This window comes from Centruroides sculpturatus, unplaced genomic scaffold, assembly GCF_000671375.1.
Source record: "Centruroides sculpturatus isolate CEXI.00-Female unplaced genomic scaffold, Cexi_2.0 scaffold50, whole genome shotgun sequence".
Classification (NCBI taxonomy): Eukaryota; Metazoa; Arthropoda; class Arachnida; order Scorpiones; family Buthidae; genus Centruroides; species Centruroides sculpturatus.
The window spans coordinates 622,274-639,546 of NW_019384891.1; the positions used below are offsets into that span (position 1 = coordinate 622,274).

General features: G+C 23.9%; 2 protein-coding genes across 4 annotated transcripts in view; one reads left to right on the plus strand and one right to left on the minus strand.

Annotated features, from left to right (window-relative positions):
* Positions 1-3,906: 3,906 nt before the first annotated feature.
* On the plus strand, positions 3,907-15,640 carry LOC111631247 (glycerol-3-phosphate acyltransferase 4-like). Its single transcript, XM_023375462.1, has 14 exons — positions 3,907-4,035; positions 4,097-4,236; positions 4,306-4,348; positions 10,011-10,065; positions 10,139-10,204; positions 10,269-10,343; positions 10,431-10,520; positions 10,588-10,681; positions 10,755-10,870; positions 10,975-11,030; positions 11,104-11,189; positions 14,809-14,937; positions 15,004-15,083; positions 15,156-15,640. The coding sequence occupies exons 1-14, from the start codon at positions 3,942-3,944 to the stop codon at positions 15,241-15,243; spliced, it is 1,212 nt and encodes a 403-aa protein (XP_023231230.1). The 5' UTR covers positions 3,907-3,941; the 3' UTR covers positions 15,244-15,640.
* A 9-nt stretch (positions 15,641-15,649) lies between these two features.
* Positions 15,650-17,273, minus strand: part of LOC111631245 (coiled-coil domain-containing protein 186-like) — a 69,768-nt gene continuing 68,144 nt past the window's right edge. For 2 of the 3 annotated variants that reach the window (XM_023375460.1, XM_023375459.1), the window contains one exon: positions 15,650-15,866. In XM_023375460.1, the coding sequence (XP_023231228.1) occupies positions 15,771-15,866 (96 nt within the window). In that variant the 3' untranslated portion in view covers positions 15,650-15,770. The remainder of the gene's footprint in view (positions 15,867-17,273) is intronic. The other variant, XM_023375461.1, reaches the window with a different exon arrangement.

Here is a 17,273-nt window from a genome sequence, read left to right on the forward strand (position 1 = left end):
GCATGCCAATTTTTACCATGTGGATATATCTGATTTTCATAGTTTCCCCACATAGACCAACATGCCGGACAATTGCAAAAATATGGTATATATTATTCAATATGGATGAAATCTAATTAAAATTTCTTTATTGTATAGATGATGTACTAACTACAAATCTATTTTATATTTGCAAACTAAGTTTGTCTGGGTTTTCCTCTCTTCTTTTTTGTGGATTGTATTCCATTGACATTTTCAGTCTCTCGTCACTCATTCTTTTCATATGTCCAAATCATTTCTTTATTTCTTCCAAAACTGTCTCCTTCAATCCCATTAGGTCTTTGATTCTCTCATTAGTTATTCTTTCTCTTTTTCAGATTCTGCACGATCTTCTCAATGAATGCATCCATTTCAACCATTGTTACTTTTCTCTTCTCTACATAATTTTTAATTAGCAAAATAATCAGACTACAAGCTTATCTGACATATAAATATGATCAAATCATAAATATTCTTCATTACAAAGTAACATTCATTCACAAATACAAACTTAAGAGCCAGATTTTAGTACACATCCAGATGTATTGTTTAGAAAACAGATACACACTATATTAGAGTAATTGTTTTCTGATATCAAATACCAGATATGATGGTTTTTATACAAAGGCTATTTTTTAAATAAGGTCCATTTTTTAATAAGAAGAAAAATAATGTAAATATCATTAAAATATATTTTTTCCCATATTCTACATACTTTTATCTACTTTTCTACATAATTTCCATTTTTGTTCAAACATTTGTCTTACTGCTCAAAAATTTTTTAAATTCCGACTTCAAAGAAATCTGCCACCAGAAGACATTAGGCCACGCCACTTGTCTTGTATGGCACGGCGGAGTTTTCTAAGATCACACAATAAGCATCAGAATTGATTGTTGTGCCTCTTGGCATAAAATCCACTAACAAAGTCCCTTTCCTGTCCCAAAAGACAGTTACCATGATTTTTCGTGCTGAAATCGAATAACAGATCATATCTTAGTCAGTGGGTGACTCAATTTTCTTAAACATTATAAACTTCTACAGTTCAGCACACTGACAGACCATACGGCTGCAAATGGCATCTAAACACGTGCAAAGCATGCTGAAAGCAGATGCTCATGCACACTGCTGCAATCGCGCGTCATTCTCACTCTCATTCACAAACGGACCTTATTTAAAAAATAGCCCTCGTATCTTAATTCAATTCAATAGCAAATGATGATAATTTAAATCTTCTCTCTGCCATTGACAGATTATTTTTAAACATTTTTCAAAAAAAAAAAAATATTGAACTTTTATGATTTTAGCTGCAAAATTATAATCAGATTGATTGGTTTGACTCATGTAATTGAGAAAGAAATCTAATTTAACATAGTTTACAAAACTAAACACCAATCGTATGCCGAAAATCTATCAGGCTAGTTTTAGGCTAATTACTAAATGAATTACGTAACCAATTTGGCTCTAGAGGTAGGCGTTAGGCGCCATCTCTTATTAATATTAATAATTATAAATAAATTAATTAATTTAAATAATTTAGAACAGCTGGGAGAAAAAATCACAACGGACTTACATTCTTCTATTGTTTAAAAATTAGCGTCGCGTTTTCATATCATAAAAGTCTATTTCTAACTAATATATATTTTTGTTCTAAAACAATTATTTTAACGCGAATTTTAGTGAGGGTTTGGACCTGGCCAGAGCCTCACAATTACACACCAACCTGGCAAAAGACAACTTAGACTAATCATTTGAGTAAACTTTAAACTTTTGCTCAACATTTACTGACACTTTTTAAGACAGTTAATGCCAATTTAGTGACAGATTGGAACTTTTTTATTATCAAAACACATTATTATTCGCTATAGCCATTCAGTGTTTATGTATTAGCGCTGAATATTTTAATTATAAATAATTTTATTTTATCTTTTTCCTTGATAAATAAATATGTATTTGATTTTTATTTTTTTTAAATAGAATATGGTAAAAGATTTAATCAGAATATAATAAGTGATTGTTAAGTAAACTAGTCTCTGCATGCATCCCTTCCCACTTGCTACCTCATGGTCTCCATCCCAAATCTGTTTGCTCATTCACGCGACCAGTCACGTGAATGAGCAAACAGATTTGATTTTGGAGCAAACTATTCCCTAATCAAACCGTATTGTTGCTTCTGGGTCAATCGGGATCTGGTGGTGTCATTCCTGACAGGGCACCGAGGAGGTGCCGGCCCTCCAGTCGTGTGTGTGTGTGTGTGTGATTTTATAATTATAATTTGATGTGATAATTGGATTATAGGACATGATTTATCTCTTCAAAATGTTATACACAATTTTTATAATAAATTTGTATTTTAAGCCATAATGTAGTAATTCAGTAATTTAGTGAAATGGTAAAATACAAATGATTAAATCTAATATAATGAGTAAATGTTAGATAAATGAACATTATGCAAAATTATAAAATTCATAGATTAAAATGTTTTAGTCTGTTAATAATAAATTAATTCTTTTCTTAATATATTATACACTTTTAAGCTTTTATAGAAAATTTACTTATTCTGTTAATCTGAATGAAATAGAATTTATTCAAGTTTTAGGTGTATTATTAATATTGTTTCTATTTGACTAATCAATCATTTTAAATTTTCAAATAATAAATCAGTATATATTAAGACAGCTAGAAATTATCTACCTCGTCACTTTGGCCTTGAATTTTTTTATTAGTTTATGCTAGCAAAATGATATGCCGTTTTTATCTATTAAAACTATTTAATTTAAAAAAAAAAAAAGTTATATCTACTTATAAAAATATATTTAAAATTAAGCATGAATATAAATTTTACATTTAAGTTACATAATTTCATGATTTCATTGATGAAATCCAGTATTTTTGTATATAATTAAGAAATTTAAATTTACAGACTACAGATATTTCCAAATATAATTTAAGCTTATCAGAGAAAGTATGCAATGATAAATATTTGATATGATTTGCTTGAGAATTGTTACAATAAAAAAAAATCTTTTCATCATGCTTAAATAATTAAGAAAGTCTTACACAGCAGTAAAGAATATATATAAAATGTTTTTGAGATCTACATAAATCTTACATTTACAAGAATAATATAATATATAAATATTAGCAGACAATATTAAATTATTTTGTATTATAATTCTATTTTTAAAAGCATTATATAATTATATAATATATATATTCTGTTAATTTTTTTTCTGAATTAAGTTTTGAAAAGATTATACAGTATTATGAAATCAAACTGTAAAAATATCTAAATATGAGATAAACCCTACATATAGATGAGATAATTTATTAATAACTTAATAGAAACCTGAGATTTTTAAAAAACTTGAATTCTCCAGCTATCATTTCAATACTAATAATAGAAGTGCAAAATGTAAGAGATCAAGCTAAAATCATATTACTAATTAGCTTGATTATTTGATTTAATAATGTAATTTTGTGTATATATTTAGAAACTCTGAAATGTCAATTTGAAAGTAATATTAGAGAACATTTTGAATTTTCATCTTAATCGATTTTTAAATGAAAGAATTAATTTTCACTTTATTTTGGTATGCTGAACTGTAGAAGTTTATTAAACATCTATCTACTGGCAGATGGAAATTAAAAATTTTCTCTAGTAGATGGTTAAATTTAACTATTTCTTTGTTTAAGATGACAGGGAATTCAATAAATAAATAAATAAAACAGTTCTTCAGCATAAAATTACAGCATTGCATTCTTGGTATTTGAAAAATATATTCTCATAGTTTTATGTAAATGCCTTCATGTACTTGTAAGAAATATTTTCATTTAATACCTCATAATTTTAATTGATGAAAATTGTTAGTATATATATGAATATCAATTTCAGTATGGTCAGCGTAAAATTAAAAAGGCAGAAATGAGAAATCATGGGATTAAGATAGAAACAGAGTATGATGGTGAAGATAAACCTGATTCATCTAATTTTCAAATGAGTAATGGATCCAATACAGGTAATAGGTTAATAAAATATGAACAGTACATTAAAATATTTTAATAAGTTGTAAATTTTAGTAATTAGCAGAGAAGGTGTGCAGTTAGTTCCCAATCCTGAACAAATGAAAGGCAACATACCTAGAAATAGGTCTTTCAACACTTTTCAAACAGAATTCAAGCTAGATGATGCAATGCATTTCATTAAAGCAGGAGTAGAAGTAAGTAAACTTGATATTTTTTCCAATGATTTGAAACAGTTATTTTTAATTTGGGAAATATTTTTATAGGCAATTATTGAAGATGAAGTAACCAAAAGATTTACTGCTGAAGGTGCCTAAGTACTCTTGATCAGACTGTAAATATATAAACTAAGTTTTACATAATTAGAAAAAACTTAGTAAATTAGATTTTAAAACAAACTATACAAAATAACTTATATTTCATTTAACAGTTTCAATTATATTAATTTTAACAGCAAAATGCTAATTAAATCAAAACATAGTATATTCAGGCTTGATTGTAGTTATATGTACTTAAGATTATCAAAATATCCAGCTTTATATATTTGATAATCTTTGTAGATTTGTGTGTGTGTGTGTACATCAGCATCATTCTGACAAATATATTAAGACGAGTGCCATAGAGGGCCTGTGAACAGTCGGCTATTGTCAGAATGGTAATTAACAAGTTTAGTTATATAGTCCAAATTAATAGATCTGGAAGTGAAGATTGGACAGGGTCCAGATAGCATAACTGATAATGCATTGAAGGGTTTGTGGAAGATGTGGCTTTAAGTCCACTGTGGCTTGATCTTTTCTTCCAGATTATTCTAAATTATTAAATTTCACCAAATTAATAATTGTTGTTAGCACAAGATAGCAGTCTGTTTAATTTTAATACAGAAATGAATTTGAACTAAATGTCTATCCAATGCATAGCACAATGGAATCTGGCTTTAGATATTTGTCTCATACATTAACAATTTTTACTAACCAGAATGCTTTTATTGCATTATACATGTACAGAAAATAGTGAGGACATTCCTTCTTACAAATATTAATGTTTTTGTATTAATCTAATTAGTTTTCTAGAAATTTTTAAATTTTAATTTGAATCAGTGTTAGTTTTAAAAATTACTCTTCAGAGTAAAAAGAGAAGACAAATATTAACATACTATAATTTAAAAAGACTAATATAGTTATTTATCACCTGCATTTTATATTTTCCATTATCAACCAGAAAGTGACCGGTTATGATCCAATTTAATATTGGTTTAAGATAAATTGCCAAACAGAATTTTCATGCTAATTCACTGTATGATGATGTAAATTTTAAAATATTCACAAGATCACACAATGAATTAGCACTAAATTCAGTTGTGATACTCTTTTCATTAATAACACTAATACTAATCTTTCCTGTAATGAAAATGGATTACAGAAAAATTTATGGCATCATTTAATCTTTTGTGAAAATATTCCATACGATTGTGATAAAATACTCATAAAGAATGGTTTGATCGTGTTTCTCCCAATACAATGATACGGTTTGTACATTATGGCAATTTTTAGTTAATGAATATTGTAAAAATTGCTTGTTAAACAAATTGTTAACAACTTACCAAACATTGCTGTTAAGTATAGTGGGTGATCAGTTAACGAACATAATCCGTCCCAAGACAGTGTTTGCTACCTGAATTGTTCATTAACTGATTATTGATTTGCCATAGATTTTTAAGGGAATTTGATTAATTCATTCTGGAGACCCCAAAAAATAAAAATTTGTATACTTTCTTATTTTGTTTGTTTATATGTAATAATAAAAATACATACATACACATTCTTGCATTTTTATCAGTCATGTATTTTTCCGCTTGTGGGGCGTTAAAGAATCTGTTCAATGTCAATTGCTTCTGTGTCTTCAGGATTTTAATAACATTGTTGTAGAGATCTCCAAGCCTATAAACCTCAACCTGGTTAGGATGCCATTCTATGACCATTGTTCTGACATCATCCTTCCATTTCTTCAAAAGAACTTTAATAGTAGTTATCAGCATTGGTCCTCTTTTTTTTTTTTTTTTTTTTTTTTTTTTTTTTTTTTTTTTTTTTTTTTTTTTTTTTTTTTTTTTTTTTTTTTTTTTTTTTTTTTTTTTTTTTTTTTTTTTTTTTTTTTTTTTTTTTTTTTTTTTTTTTTTTTTTTTTTTTTTTTTTTTTTTTTTTTTTTTTTTTTTTTTTTTTTTTTTTTTTTTTTTTTTTTTTTTTTTTTTTTTTTTTTTTTTTTTTTTTTTTTTTTTTTTTTTTTTTTTTTTTTTTTTTTTTTTTTTTTTTTTTTTTTTTTTTTTTTTTTTTTTTTTTTTTTTTTTTTTTTTTTTTTTTTTTTTTTTTTTTTTTTTTTTTTTTTTTTTTTTTTTTTTTTTTTTTTTTTTTTTTTTTTTTTTTTTTTTTTTTTTTTTTTTTTTTTTTTTTTTTTTTTTTTTTTTTTTTTTTTTTTTTTTTTTTTTTTTTTTTTTTTTTTTTTTTTTTTTTTTTTTTTTTTTTTTTTTTTTTTTTTTTTTTTTTTTTTTTTTTTTTTTTTTTTTTTTTTTTTTTTTTTTTTTTTTTTTTTTTTTTTTTTTTTTTTTTTTTTTTTTTTTTTTTTTTTTTTTTTTTTTTTTTTTTTTTTTTTTTTTTTTTTTTTTTTTTTTTTTTTTTTTTTTTTTTTTTTTTTTTTTTTTTTTTTTTTTTTTTTTTTTTTTTTTTTTTTTTTTTTTTTTTTTTTTTTTTTTTTTTTTTTTTTTTTTTTTTTTTTTTTTTTTTTTTTTTTTTTTTTTTTTTTTTTTTTTTTTTTTTTTTTTTTTTTTTTTTTTTTTTTTTTTTTTTTTTTTTTTTTTTTTTTTTTTTTTTTTTTTTTTTTTTTTTTTTTTTTTTTTTTTTTTTTTTTTTTTTTTTTTTTTTTTTTTTTTTTTTTTTTTTTTTTTTTTTTTTTTTTTTTTTTTTTTTTTTTTTTTTTTTTTTTTTTTTTTTTTTTTTTTTTTTTTTTTTTTTTTTTTTTTTTTTTTTTTTTTTTTTTTTTTTTTTTTTTTTTTTTTTTTTTTTTTTTTTTTTTTTTTTTTTTTTTTTTTTTTTTTTTTTTTTTTTTTTTTTTTTTTTTTTTTTTTTTTTTTTTTTTTTTTTTTTTTTTTTTTTTTTTTTTTTTTTTTTTTTTTTTTTTTTTTTTTTTTTTTTTTTTTTTTTTTTTTTTTTTTTTTTTTTTTTTTTTTTTTTTTTTTTTTTTTTTTTTTTTTTTTTTTTTTTTTTTTTTTTTTTTTTTTTTTTTTTTTTTTTTTTTTTTTTTTTTTTTTTTTTTTTTTTTTTTTTTTTTTTTTTTTTTTTTTTTTTTTTTTTTTTTTTTTTTTTTTTTTTTTTTTTTTTTTTTTTTTTTTTTTTTTTTTTTTTTTTTTTTTTTTTTTTTTTTTTTTTTTTTTTTTTTTTTTTTTTTTTTTTTTTTTTTTTTTTTTTTTTTTTTTTTTTTTTTTTTTTTTTTTTTTTTTTTTTTTTTTTTTTTTTTTTTTTTTTTTTTTTTTTTTTTTTTTTTTTTTTTTTTTTTTTTTTTTTTTTTTTTTTTTTTTTTTTTTTTTTTTTTTTTTTTTTTTTTTTTTTTTTTTTTTTTTTTTTTTTTTTTTTTTTTTTTTTTTTTTTTTTTTTTTTTTTTTTTTTTTTTTTTTTTTTTTTTTTTTTTTTTTTTTTTTTTTTTTTTTTTTTTTTTTTTTTTTTTTTTTTTTTTTTTTTTTTTTTTTTTTTTTTTTTTTTTTTTTTTTTTTTTTTTTTTTTTTTTTTTTTTTTTTTTTTTTTTTTTTTTTTTTTTTTTTTTTTTTTTTTTTTTTTTTTTTTTTTTTTTTTTTTTTTTTTTTTTTTTTTTTTTTTTTTTTTTTTTTTTTTTTTTTTTTTTTTTTTTTTTTTTTTTTTTTTTTTTTTTTTTTTTTTTTTTTTTTTTTTTTTTTTTTTTTTTTTTTTTTTTTTTTTTTTTTTTTTTTTTTTTTTTTTTTTTTTTTTTTTTTTTTTTTTTTTTTTTTTTTTTTTTTTTTTTTTTTTTTTTTTTTTTTTTTTTTTTTTTTTTTTTTTTTTTTTTTTTTTTTTTTTTTTTTTTTTTTTTTTTTTTTTTTTTTTTTTTTTTTTTTTTTTTTTTTTTTTTTTTTTTTTTTTTTTTTTTTTTTTTTTTTTTTTTTTTTTTTTTTTTTTTTTTTTTTTTTTTTTTTTTTTTTTTTTTTTTTTTTTTTTTTTTTTTTTTTTTTTTTTTTTTTTTTTTTTTTTTTTTTTTTTTTTTTTTTTTTTTTTTTTTTTTTTTTTTTTTTTTTTTTTTTTTTTTTTTTTTTTTTTTTTTTTTTTTTTTTTTTTTTTTTTTTTTTTTTTTTTTTTTTTTTTTTTTTTTTTTTTTTTTTTTTTTTTTTTTTTTTTTTTTTTTTTTTTTTTTTTTTTTTTTTTTTTTTTTTTTTTTTTTTTTTTTTTTTTTTTTTTTTTTTTTTTTTTTTTTTTTTTTTTTTTTTTTTTTTTTTTTTTTTTTTTTTTTTTTTTTTTTTTTTTTTTTTTTTTTTTTTTTTTTTTTTTTTTTTTTTTTTTTTTTTTTTTTTTTTTTTTTTTTTTTTTTTTTTTTTTTTTTTTTTTTTTTTTTTTTTTTTTTTTTTTTTTTTTTTTTTTTTTTTTTTTTTTTTTTTTTTTTTTTTTTTTTTTTTTTTTTTTTTTTTTTTTTTTTTTTTTTTTTTTTTTTTTTTTTTTTTTTTTTTTTTTTTTTTTTTTTTTTTTTTTTTTTTTTTTTTTTTTTTTTTTTTTTTTTTTTTTTTTTTTTTTTTTTTTTTTTTTTTTTTTTTTTTTTTTTTTTTTTTTTTTTTTTTTTTTTTTTTTTTTTTTTTTTTTTTTTTTTTTTTTTTTTTTTTTTTTTTTTTTTTTTTTTTTTTTTTTTTTTTTTTTTTTTTTTTTTTTTTTTTTTTTTTTTTTTTTTTTTTTTTTTTTTTTTTTTTTTTTTTTTTTTTTTTTTTTTTTTTTTTTTTTTTTTTTTTTTTTTTTTTTTTTTTTTTTTTTTTTTTTTTTTTTTTTTTTTTTTTTTTTTTTTTTTTTTTTTTTTTTTTTTTTTTTTTTTTTTTTTTTTTTTTTTTTTTTTTTTTTTTTTTTTTTTTTTTTTTTTTTTTTTTTTTTTTTTTTTTTTTTTTTTTTTTTTTTTTTTTTTTTTTTTTTTTTTTTTTTTTTTTTTTTTTTTTTTTTTTTTTTTTTTTTTTTTTTTTTTTTTTTTTTTTTTTTTTTTTTTTTTTTTTTTTTTTTTTTTTTTTTTTTTTTTTTTTTTTTTTTTTTTTTTTTTTTTTTTTTTTTTTTTTTTTTTTTTTTTTTTTTTTTTTTTTTTTTTTTTTTTTTTTTTTTTTTTTTTTTTTTTTTTTTTTTTTTTTTTTTTTTTTTTTTTTTTTTTTTTTTTTTTTTTTTTTTTTTTTTTTTTTTTTTTTTTTTTTTTTTTTTTTTTTTTTTNTGTTAGAGCAAAACTGGAAGTCATGTTTTATGGGCCGTAAATTAATCGGGCTATTTTTTAATGCTAATTACTAAATAAATTACGTAATTAATTTGGCACTAGAGGTAAGCGTTAGGCGCCATCTCTTATTAATATTAATAATTATAAATAAATTAATTAATTTAAATAATTTAGAACAGCTGGGAGAAAAAATCAGCCCGGAGCGGGACTCGAACCCACAACTCCTGCTTACCGTGCAGATGCGTTGCCAGTTACGCTATCTGGACCTCCAGTCCGATCTTCTCTTCCAGCGTATATAAGCTAACTACTTAACCATCGTCGGTTATTACGATTGGTGTTTAGTTATGTTATATATCGGGTTTAGAATATTTGTTTATAGTTTACAAAGTAAATTTTTACAAAAATGTTGGTAAAATTGACATTCATAATATTTTTTAAAGTTAATTATTTTAAGAAACAAACCATTAATTTTATTTGTTAAAAGTAAACAATTATTTTCTTGTTTTTCCTTTTTTGATTTCAGAAATTCGTTCTTGGAATTTACTAACAAGAACTAATAAAAATTATCATTATATTAGGTATGAAAATATTATTTACAAAATTATATTTATCTACCTTATCATAGAATATTCATCTACTTTCAATTCTTAGTTTAAGATTAACAATATTATGGGGACTAGGATTCTTGCTAAGATATTTTCTTCTGCTTCCTTCAAGGTAAGAACAACTCTTCCTGGTATCATTTTTATTATTGTTATATATTAAAAAATTTTCATTGTAGGATTTTAATTACATTTATTGGTGTCGGATGGCTGGTCATGTGTACAGCACTGATTGGTTGTATTCCCGAAGGAAGGTAAAGTTAAACTGGAAAATTGCAAAGATTTTATTATTATTATTATTATTATTAAAAAATTAATCTTTAGCTTGATTTGATTGACAGAGTAAAAAGATTTTTGTATTGGCATGTTAGTTTAATGTGTTTTCGTGTTTTGGGAAGAGCTTTCTCTGCTATTGTGACTTATCATAACAGGTAAATCAATGAGAGAAAATATTAATTGAAATTTGAATGGTGATAATTTTTTCATCATTATGGTTAGAGAAAACAGAGCAAAGGGAGGAGGAATATGTGTTGCTAATCATACATCTCCAATTGACGTTGTGATATTGGCTAGTGACAATTGTTATGCCTTGGCAAGTGTTTTAGCTGTTTTATAAACTGTCAATATTTATTAATATGTTAATTATTTGTTGTTAAATATATAAGGTTGGACAACGTCAAGGAGGATTCCTAGGAGTTCTTCAAAGAGCATTGGCTCGAGCAACTTCACACATTTGGTTTGAACGGTTTGAAATGAAAGACCGAGCAATAGTTACAAAGAGGTAAATTTCATATTAAAGTATAGAATGTTTTTAATAATAATAATTTTTTTAAATGTTAAAAGTAAATTATTATCTTTCATTTTATCTGAATGTAAATTCCTTAGATTAAGCGAACATGTAGAAGATCCTGAGAAATTACCTATTTTAATATTTCCAGAAGGTAATTCAAAATAAAAAGTGTCATTTCAAAAATATTTTTATACAAAACTTATTTAATTATTCTCTGTTGACAGGAACATGTATCAATAACACTTCAGTCATGATGTTTAAAAAAGGAAGTTTTGAAGTTGGAGGAACAATATATCCTGCTGCAATCAAGGTATGAAATTGACTAACACACTGTTTTATTTCCAACCAACAAATTTAGTGATCCTATCCTTTGTTTTCCACTAAGTGATCAAAAATATTAGGTTCAGAAGAATATTAATGTTTATAGAGATTTGTTGTATACATTTTTTGATTTGTCTTTGCTCCTCAAGAAACATTCTTCCCATATGCTAAGCATTTTTCAAATAACTCATAATCAGAACAAATTTTTTTATTAACATCTTCCTCATCTTTCTATTGCGGTAAAAAGTAAACTAATTTTTTTTTCTTTGCATTGACATCCAATTATGATCAATGAATTCTGACCTACATAATTTTATCTTTAATATTCAAATGTAAAAACATGCAGATGTGAAAAATTTATAAAAAAATTATTTCATACAAACAAATAATGTGGTGCCAAACTGTCTAGATGAGGGGTGCATTAACACACCGGTTACAATTTCTAAATGCACCCTAGGTGACTGTGAAGCAGCAACTGTGAATTATTAAACTACAGATATTATGACAACTGAAAGCAAGGGAAGAAAATATAACGACTTTTTTTTTATGACCTGCTTGCATGACAAGTTGTTGGTCCTTGGATTAACATATTTACTTCCTTATAATGAGTACAAATCATTGAGTTGTTTTTGTGTTGTATATAATGTTCCTTCAGGAACAAAATGTTTGCAGCTTTCAAGCAATCTGTTTGGTTCTTCAACACTGGCTCCTTGTCTTTTCTAACCACTCTGCCAAGTGCTTATAGTGCAAGTATAGTACAGTAATACCTCGACTTACGCGATTTTCAAATCTTGTCGATTCGTCTTTTGTTTGAGCGCCACACAGCTCTTGATTACTCACTCCTCCCCACACTATTGTTCAGCTTACATGCTCGGACGTGTCGCGTGGAATCGACACATAGCTACAATTTATTTTGTGTTATTTATTCCTGTGTTTGTTATATCTACGGAGACTCGAGAGACTCTATGCAGTAGCGTAGTGGGGGCGGCAGGGGCCAGGGGGCACTTTTTAGGAGGCAGCAAAATTTCACAATAAATAATATCTTGTAAGAATCTGAACCATTTTATTTCATATTTTCGTCCACCTATGACTCAGACCGATTGAAATGAGCACGGAATAGTGTTACCATTCATCCAGATAATCCGGGAATCATCTCGCCGTCCGGGGATATCGTGCGCAACCTGTTGACCTTTTTTTTTTATTTTTGCTTGTACGATTTATTCGTATATATATATACACCTCCAATATCCATACAGCTAGGTCACTTGCATTACTCCTATCCAAGTTTCCCTAGTCTCTAACTGTAACTGATTTAGAACCAGCATGCACTGCACATTATTCTTTACATTGCAAAATGACATACGCATGTGTCAGGAACTTCTATTCGAACAAACCTCACCTGTCGTCCGGGTCAGCGATTTTAATAAGGTGGCAACACTAGCACAGAATTTTTCATTACTTATTCTGTGACAAAACTGAATTTTAGTCTTTTAAATTGAGATACCTAAATAAGGGGGAGTGAAATTTTCCTCCACCCCGGGCGGCTGACACCCACGCTACGCCACTGACTCTGTGGTGACTTCTTGTAACTGTGAACGAATCAAAAGACAAGATAAGATTAACAAGAACATTTATTAGCTTACATACATCTGATTTGGATTTTACACAAATTGCGAAATTATACCGACTTACGCGAATTTGATTTACACGGTTATCGCGTAAGTTTGGAGTATTACTGTATCACACTTTCTCAATTCTAATATGCACTTTTTTGAATTTTTCTGGTCTCAAAAATGGTATGCATATTAGAATCAGGCTCAAAGTTGACTTAATACAGTCTCATTTGCATTATTTGCTCTTAGCTCTGCTTGGTAATTCATGTGTAACTTATTACGAGCACGTATATCTGTATAGACATGGTATACATCCTTCTCACTTCTTTGGTTTTAATTTTTGTTTTGGAAGAATTTGATGGTCTTATGAACTACAGCAAGCTGAATGATGTCTTGCAGATGAATGCCTAAACACAACTTTATAAAGAGAGAGTGATATCTACTATGCTGATGAACCTGTATATAGATTTTTCAGTGTGATATTAAGTATCTGGTAAATTTTATGATTGTGCCACACTGATGTGATATCTTTCTGTTAAAACTTTGATCCTACAGTAATTTTGACTTTTTTTTTTAATTGGTCTGCAGATCCTCTTTCCGTGATGATGGAATCATAAAGGAATGCATTTGAAAGTGTGGAAGTCATGAAGTACTATAAACATGAAAATAAATGCATTTTTTTAGAAGGATTTTATCACTGTTTAAATACAGTAACATTTTTAGCTTTGTTTGATATATAGTTTGCAAATGTACTAAGTTTTTCAGATTTTGACATCTCAAAAATCTGATGTACATTACAGTAGATTTGATGGCACATTAGAGAACCTATTTTGTCTGCACATCTTGTCATGTTTTGTCCCAGAAACATAAGAAAAGAGTAAGTCTGATTTGCCCATCCAAGTTTTACATCTTCACTTTCAAACATTTCTACAAGTAAAGTATTATTTAAATCTAATATGCTTTCAGTTTCCCCACAAATCCAATGGGTAAAAACACCTGTAATGTTTGGAATGGCAATGAAATACTAGCAGCACTTTCACTTTCTAATAGTGAAGTCTGCTGCTTTAAGCACTGAACTATAAACGAACTGTTTCTGCAAATTACTTGTTACAGATGTATTCCTCAGCCCATTACAAGGAAATCATCTTGTAGTAGTGCCCTTTATTTTATGATTTGATACAAATTTTTAAATTTCATTATATGAATAAGAATGAATATAATACTGTGTGAATATAAAACTGTTAAGGGATATAACTAAGTATACTTAAACTTACGCTGCCATGTGATTTGAAAATAGTTTTATTTCATTTGAATATCATTTTCCTTATGTGGCATTCAGTGAGTTACCACACAGTTAATTTTTATTCTCAAATTGCAAATTTATTTAGCATGTGTTTTAAATAGTGAGAATGAAGAAAATTGTAACATCCTTTTATATAAGTGAAAATGGTTGAAATGACATCCTGTTCTTGCACTCCAGGAAGTCAGATCTATTTCAACAACAAATGACACTACATATAATTGTGATGCAGCAAGGTCTGTCATTGGTAAAAGCAAAAATCACTAAGAAAAATCTGAACCTTGTTATTTGGTTTTATTCACTCTACCACTTTTGCTAGTGGTAGTGAATAAAACCACTGTGCCATTAGTCATGGGTTTCCACCTTACCAAAGAGCTGGCCATATGAAGTTCATCAGGTTTTTCTTCATGTTTGTAACATCTAAATAGGTGCTAATTCCTCAGTCTACTGAGAGGCATTTCAGAAGCTCAACCATTTGTTACATTGCCATATACAAATAACAACAGGAGGAGAAATCCTGATTTATTATTAAATTTTACTGTTTAAATGCACGATTCCAAAATTTTGGTTGTGTTTGTAGTGTTGTACAATTATTTTCTTTACCTGCATTCTTAATTACTTGCTGGTTGGAAAGTTTTTCATTTGCAATTAACATGATTTTTAAACAATCTAAGTTTTGATTTTTAATTCTTTAGTATGATTCCAAATTTGGAGATGCTTTTTGGAATAGTAGTCAGCAAGGCTATGTACATTATTTACTTATGATGATGACTAGTTGGGCTATTGTTTGTGATGTTTGGTACTTACCACCAATGACAAGACAGGTAAGCTTTTCAGATTTTTTTCTGCTTTAAATTGGTTTGATATATGAGTTATGTTTACATGTTTAGCCTGAAGAAAGTGCCATAGATTTTGCTAACAGAGTCAAAGCAGAAATTTCAAGACAGGGTGGCCTTGTTGATTTAATGTGGTATGTTATTTGCTACTTGCTATCACAGATATTATCCACAGTGTCAATGTAATTATAAGTTTGTTATTTTAGGGATGGACAACTCAAAAGGATGAAAGTAAAATCAGAGTGGAAAGAACAGCAACAAATAGAATACAGCAAAAGATTAAAAATTCAATAATGTCTACAAGCATAAATTGAAAATATTGCTGATAATCTTTTCACAAGACTATCAGCAACTGTCAGTCTTAAATGAATCGAAAAAATGCCAAAAACTGTTTTATCCAAAATCATTCATACATACATATTGTGTTTATGGTACATTGTGTGGATTCCATATTTTTTATCTTCCCAAGCATTAGTTACTGTATTTTAAAAACAAGGGCAAAAATTATCTAGTCAACGTTTCTTGAAAATTTTGTCCAAAAATTTTGTAACAAACTGCTGCTTTCGAGAGCTAAACTATTCTGTAAATTGTGGGACCAATTTAAGGTTCTGTCTCAATTATTTGGTGCTAAATTAAGCTAACCGAAAATTGTTAACTGTACACATTAAATCATTTGTTTAAAAAAAACCAAGAATAGTAGTGATTGAATCCTTTATTATCTTCAAGCAAAATTACATGATTAATACAGTTGTATAAAATTTAATAGACACTGCAGCATAAAATACTGTACAATTTTTTCTGATTCTTATTTTACAGTTGGCTTATTTGCCACTTTTATATTTTGTAAGTTGCGTTTGGAGAGTCCGATGTTCCTCGACAACACGAGCAATTTCTTCACCCAGTGTGTTAATATTTTCCTGTTAAACAAAAATCTCAAATGAAAAATATTTAGTAAACTATAAAATTGAAAATAAATCAACTAAAAATATTTAATAGATTTCATTGAGATGCAGAATATGCTGTGTAAATCTTAAATAGCAATTCTGATCAGAATGAGTCTTGGTTAAAAATTGCATCAATTTATTAATCAGGTAATGTTCAGTTTGTTTGTTTCTTGGGGAAAATGCTGTAGTAAAAATATGGCCCAATATTGAGCTAAGAATTTTAGGAATGGGGAAAATTGACCTTTTCTGTGGCAAAGAGCATAGAAATTTCAGAACATTTTCATATCTCAAACAAGCATTAAATGGTTTACATCAGAGATTTTGTATTACAAAAGCAGATCAAAAATCAAACACCATTTGACAGTTTATAAATAACTATTTCATCCATAGCATCAACACTGCAATGCCCATGTTAAACATGATAGGAAACATACATACGTAGTGAGAGAACAATTAAAACAGAATTTTATAACTTGGAAAAATGCAGCCAAAATTGATAGATACACCACCATATGTTAGTTGAGAAGTATCAAGCTTATGGACTAGGAACTTCCTGTTTCATCAATCATACTGTTTGTTTAAATAACTAAAAAGGCAATTTTTATGTAGATTTTGAGCATGGTAGCACTCAATACATGTGGCTGAACTTACTATTGGCATTTTAACATTAATGAACCAATTTAGATGAATTTTAAAATAGCGTCCATGATCAGTACTATGGGCATCTTAAATTTACTGGCTTGTTTTTGGACTTGTGCAATCAGCATTTTATAAGGAGAGAGAGAATAGTGACATCAAACTGCTGCACAATCTAGGAGTTTGCATGTGTTTAATAGCTCTGAGTATTTATAAAATAATACCTTCAAATGTTTTTAAAATTTAGCCCACTTAATTTTGTAATTAAATCATCAAGCTTGTTTTATAAATACTACTATAATTAGATTATGCCCGTTTTACTTTTGCAACTATTATGTATATGTTGCCGCTAAAGCTCGAAATCCGTTAATGTGTTCATTACCTAGCTAATCCGTTAAAGTTGCGAAAATTATTCCATTTCTCAAATTACCTAGGTAATCTGCAAATTACCTACTAGGCACTCGGTAAAGTTAAAATAAGATCTTTGCTGGAACAACAGCAACGTTTCTGTACGCTTAAATTAACATAATGTTCTTTATTTAATTTTCAATATCTAAAGAATCAAGTTAATACAATCAACAAATTAGTTGATTGAATCAATCATCAATCAATTAAAAAAACTTTAATACAAAAATCAAACGGTTTAAAATATTATTACAATTAGGGAAATGAATTTGCCAAACATATGATAAAATTGTACTTACTTATTAGTGCAATCTAAAGATTGGTGACACTTTGAATTAC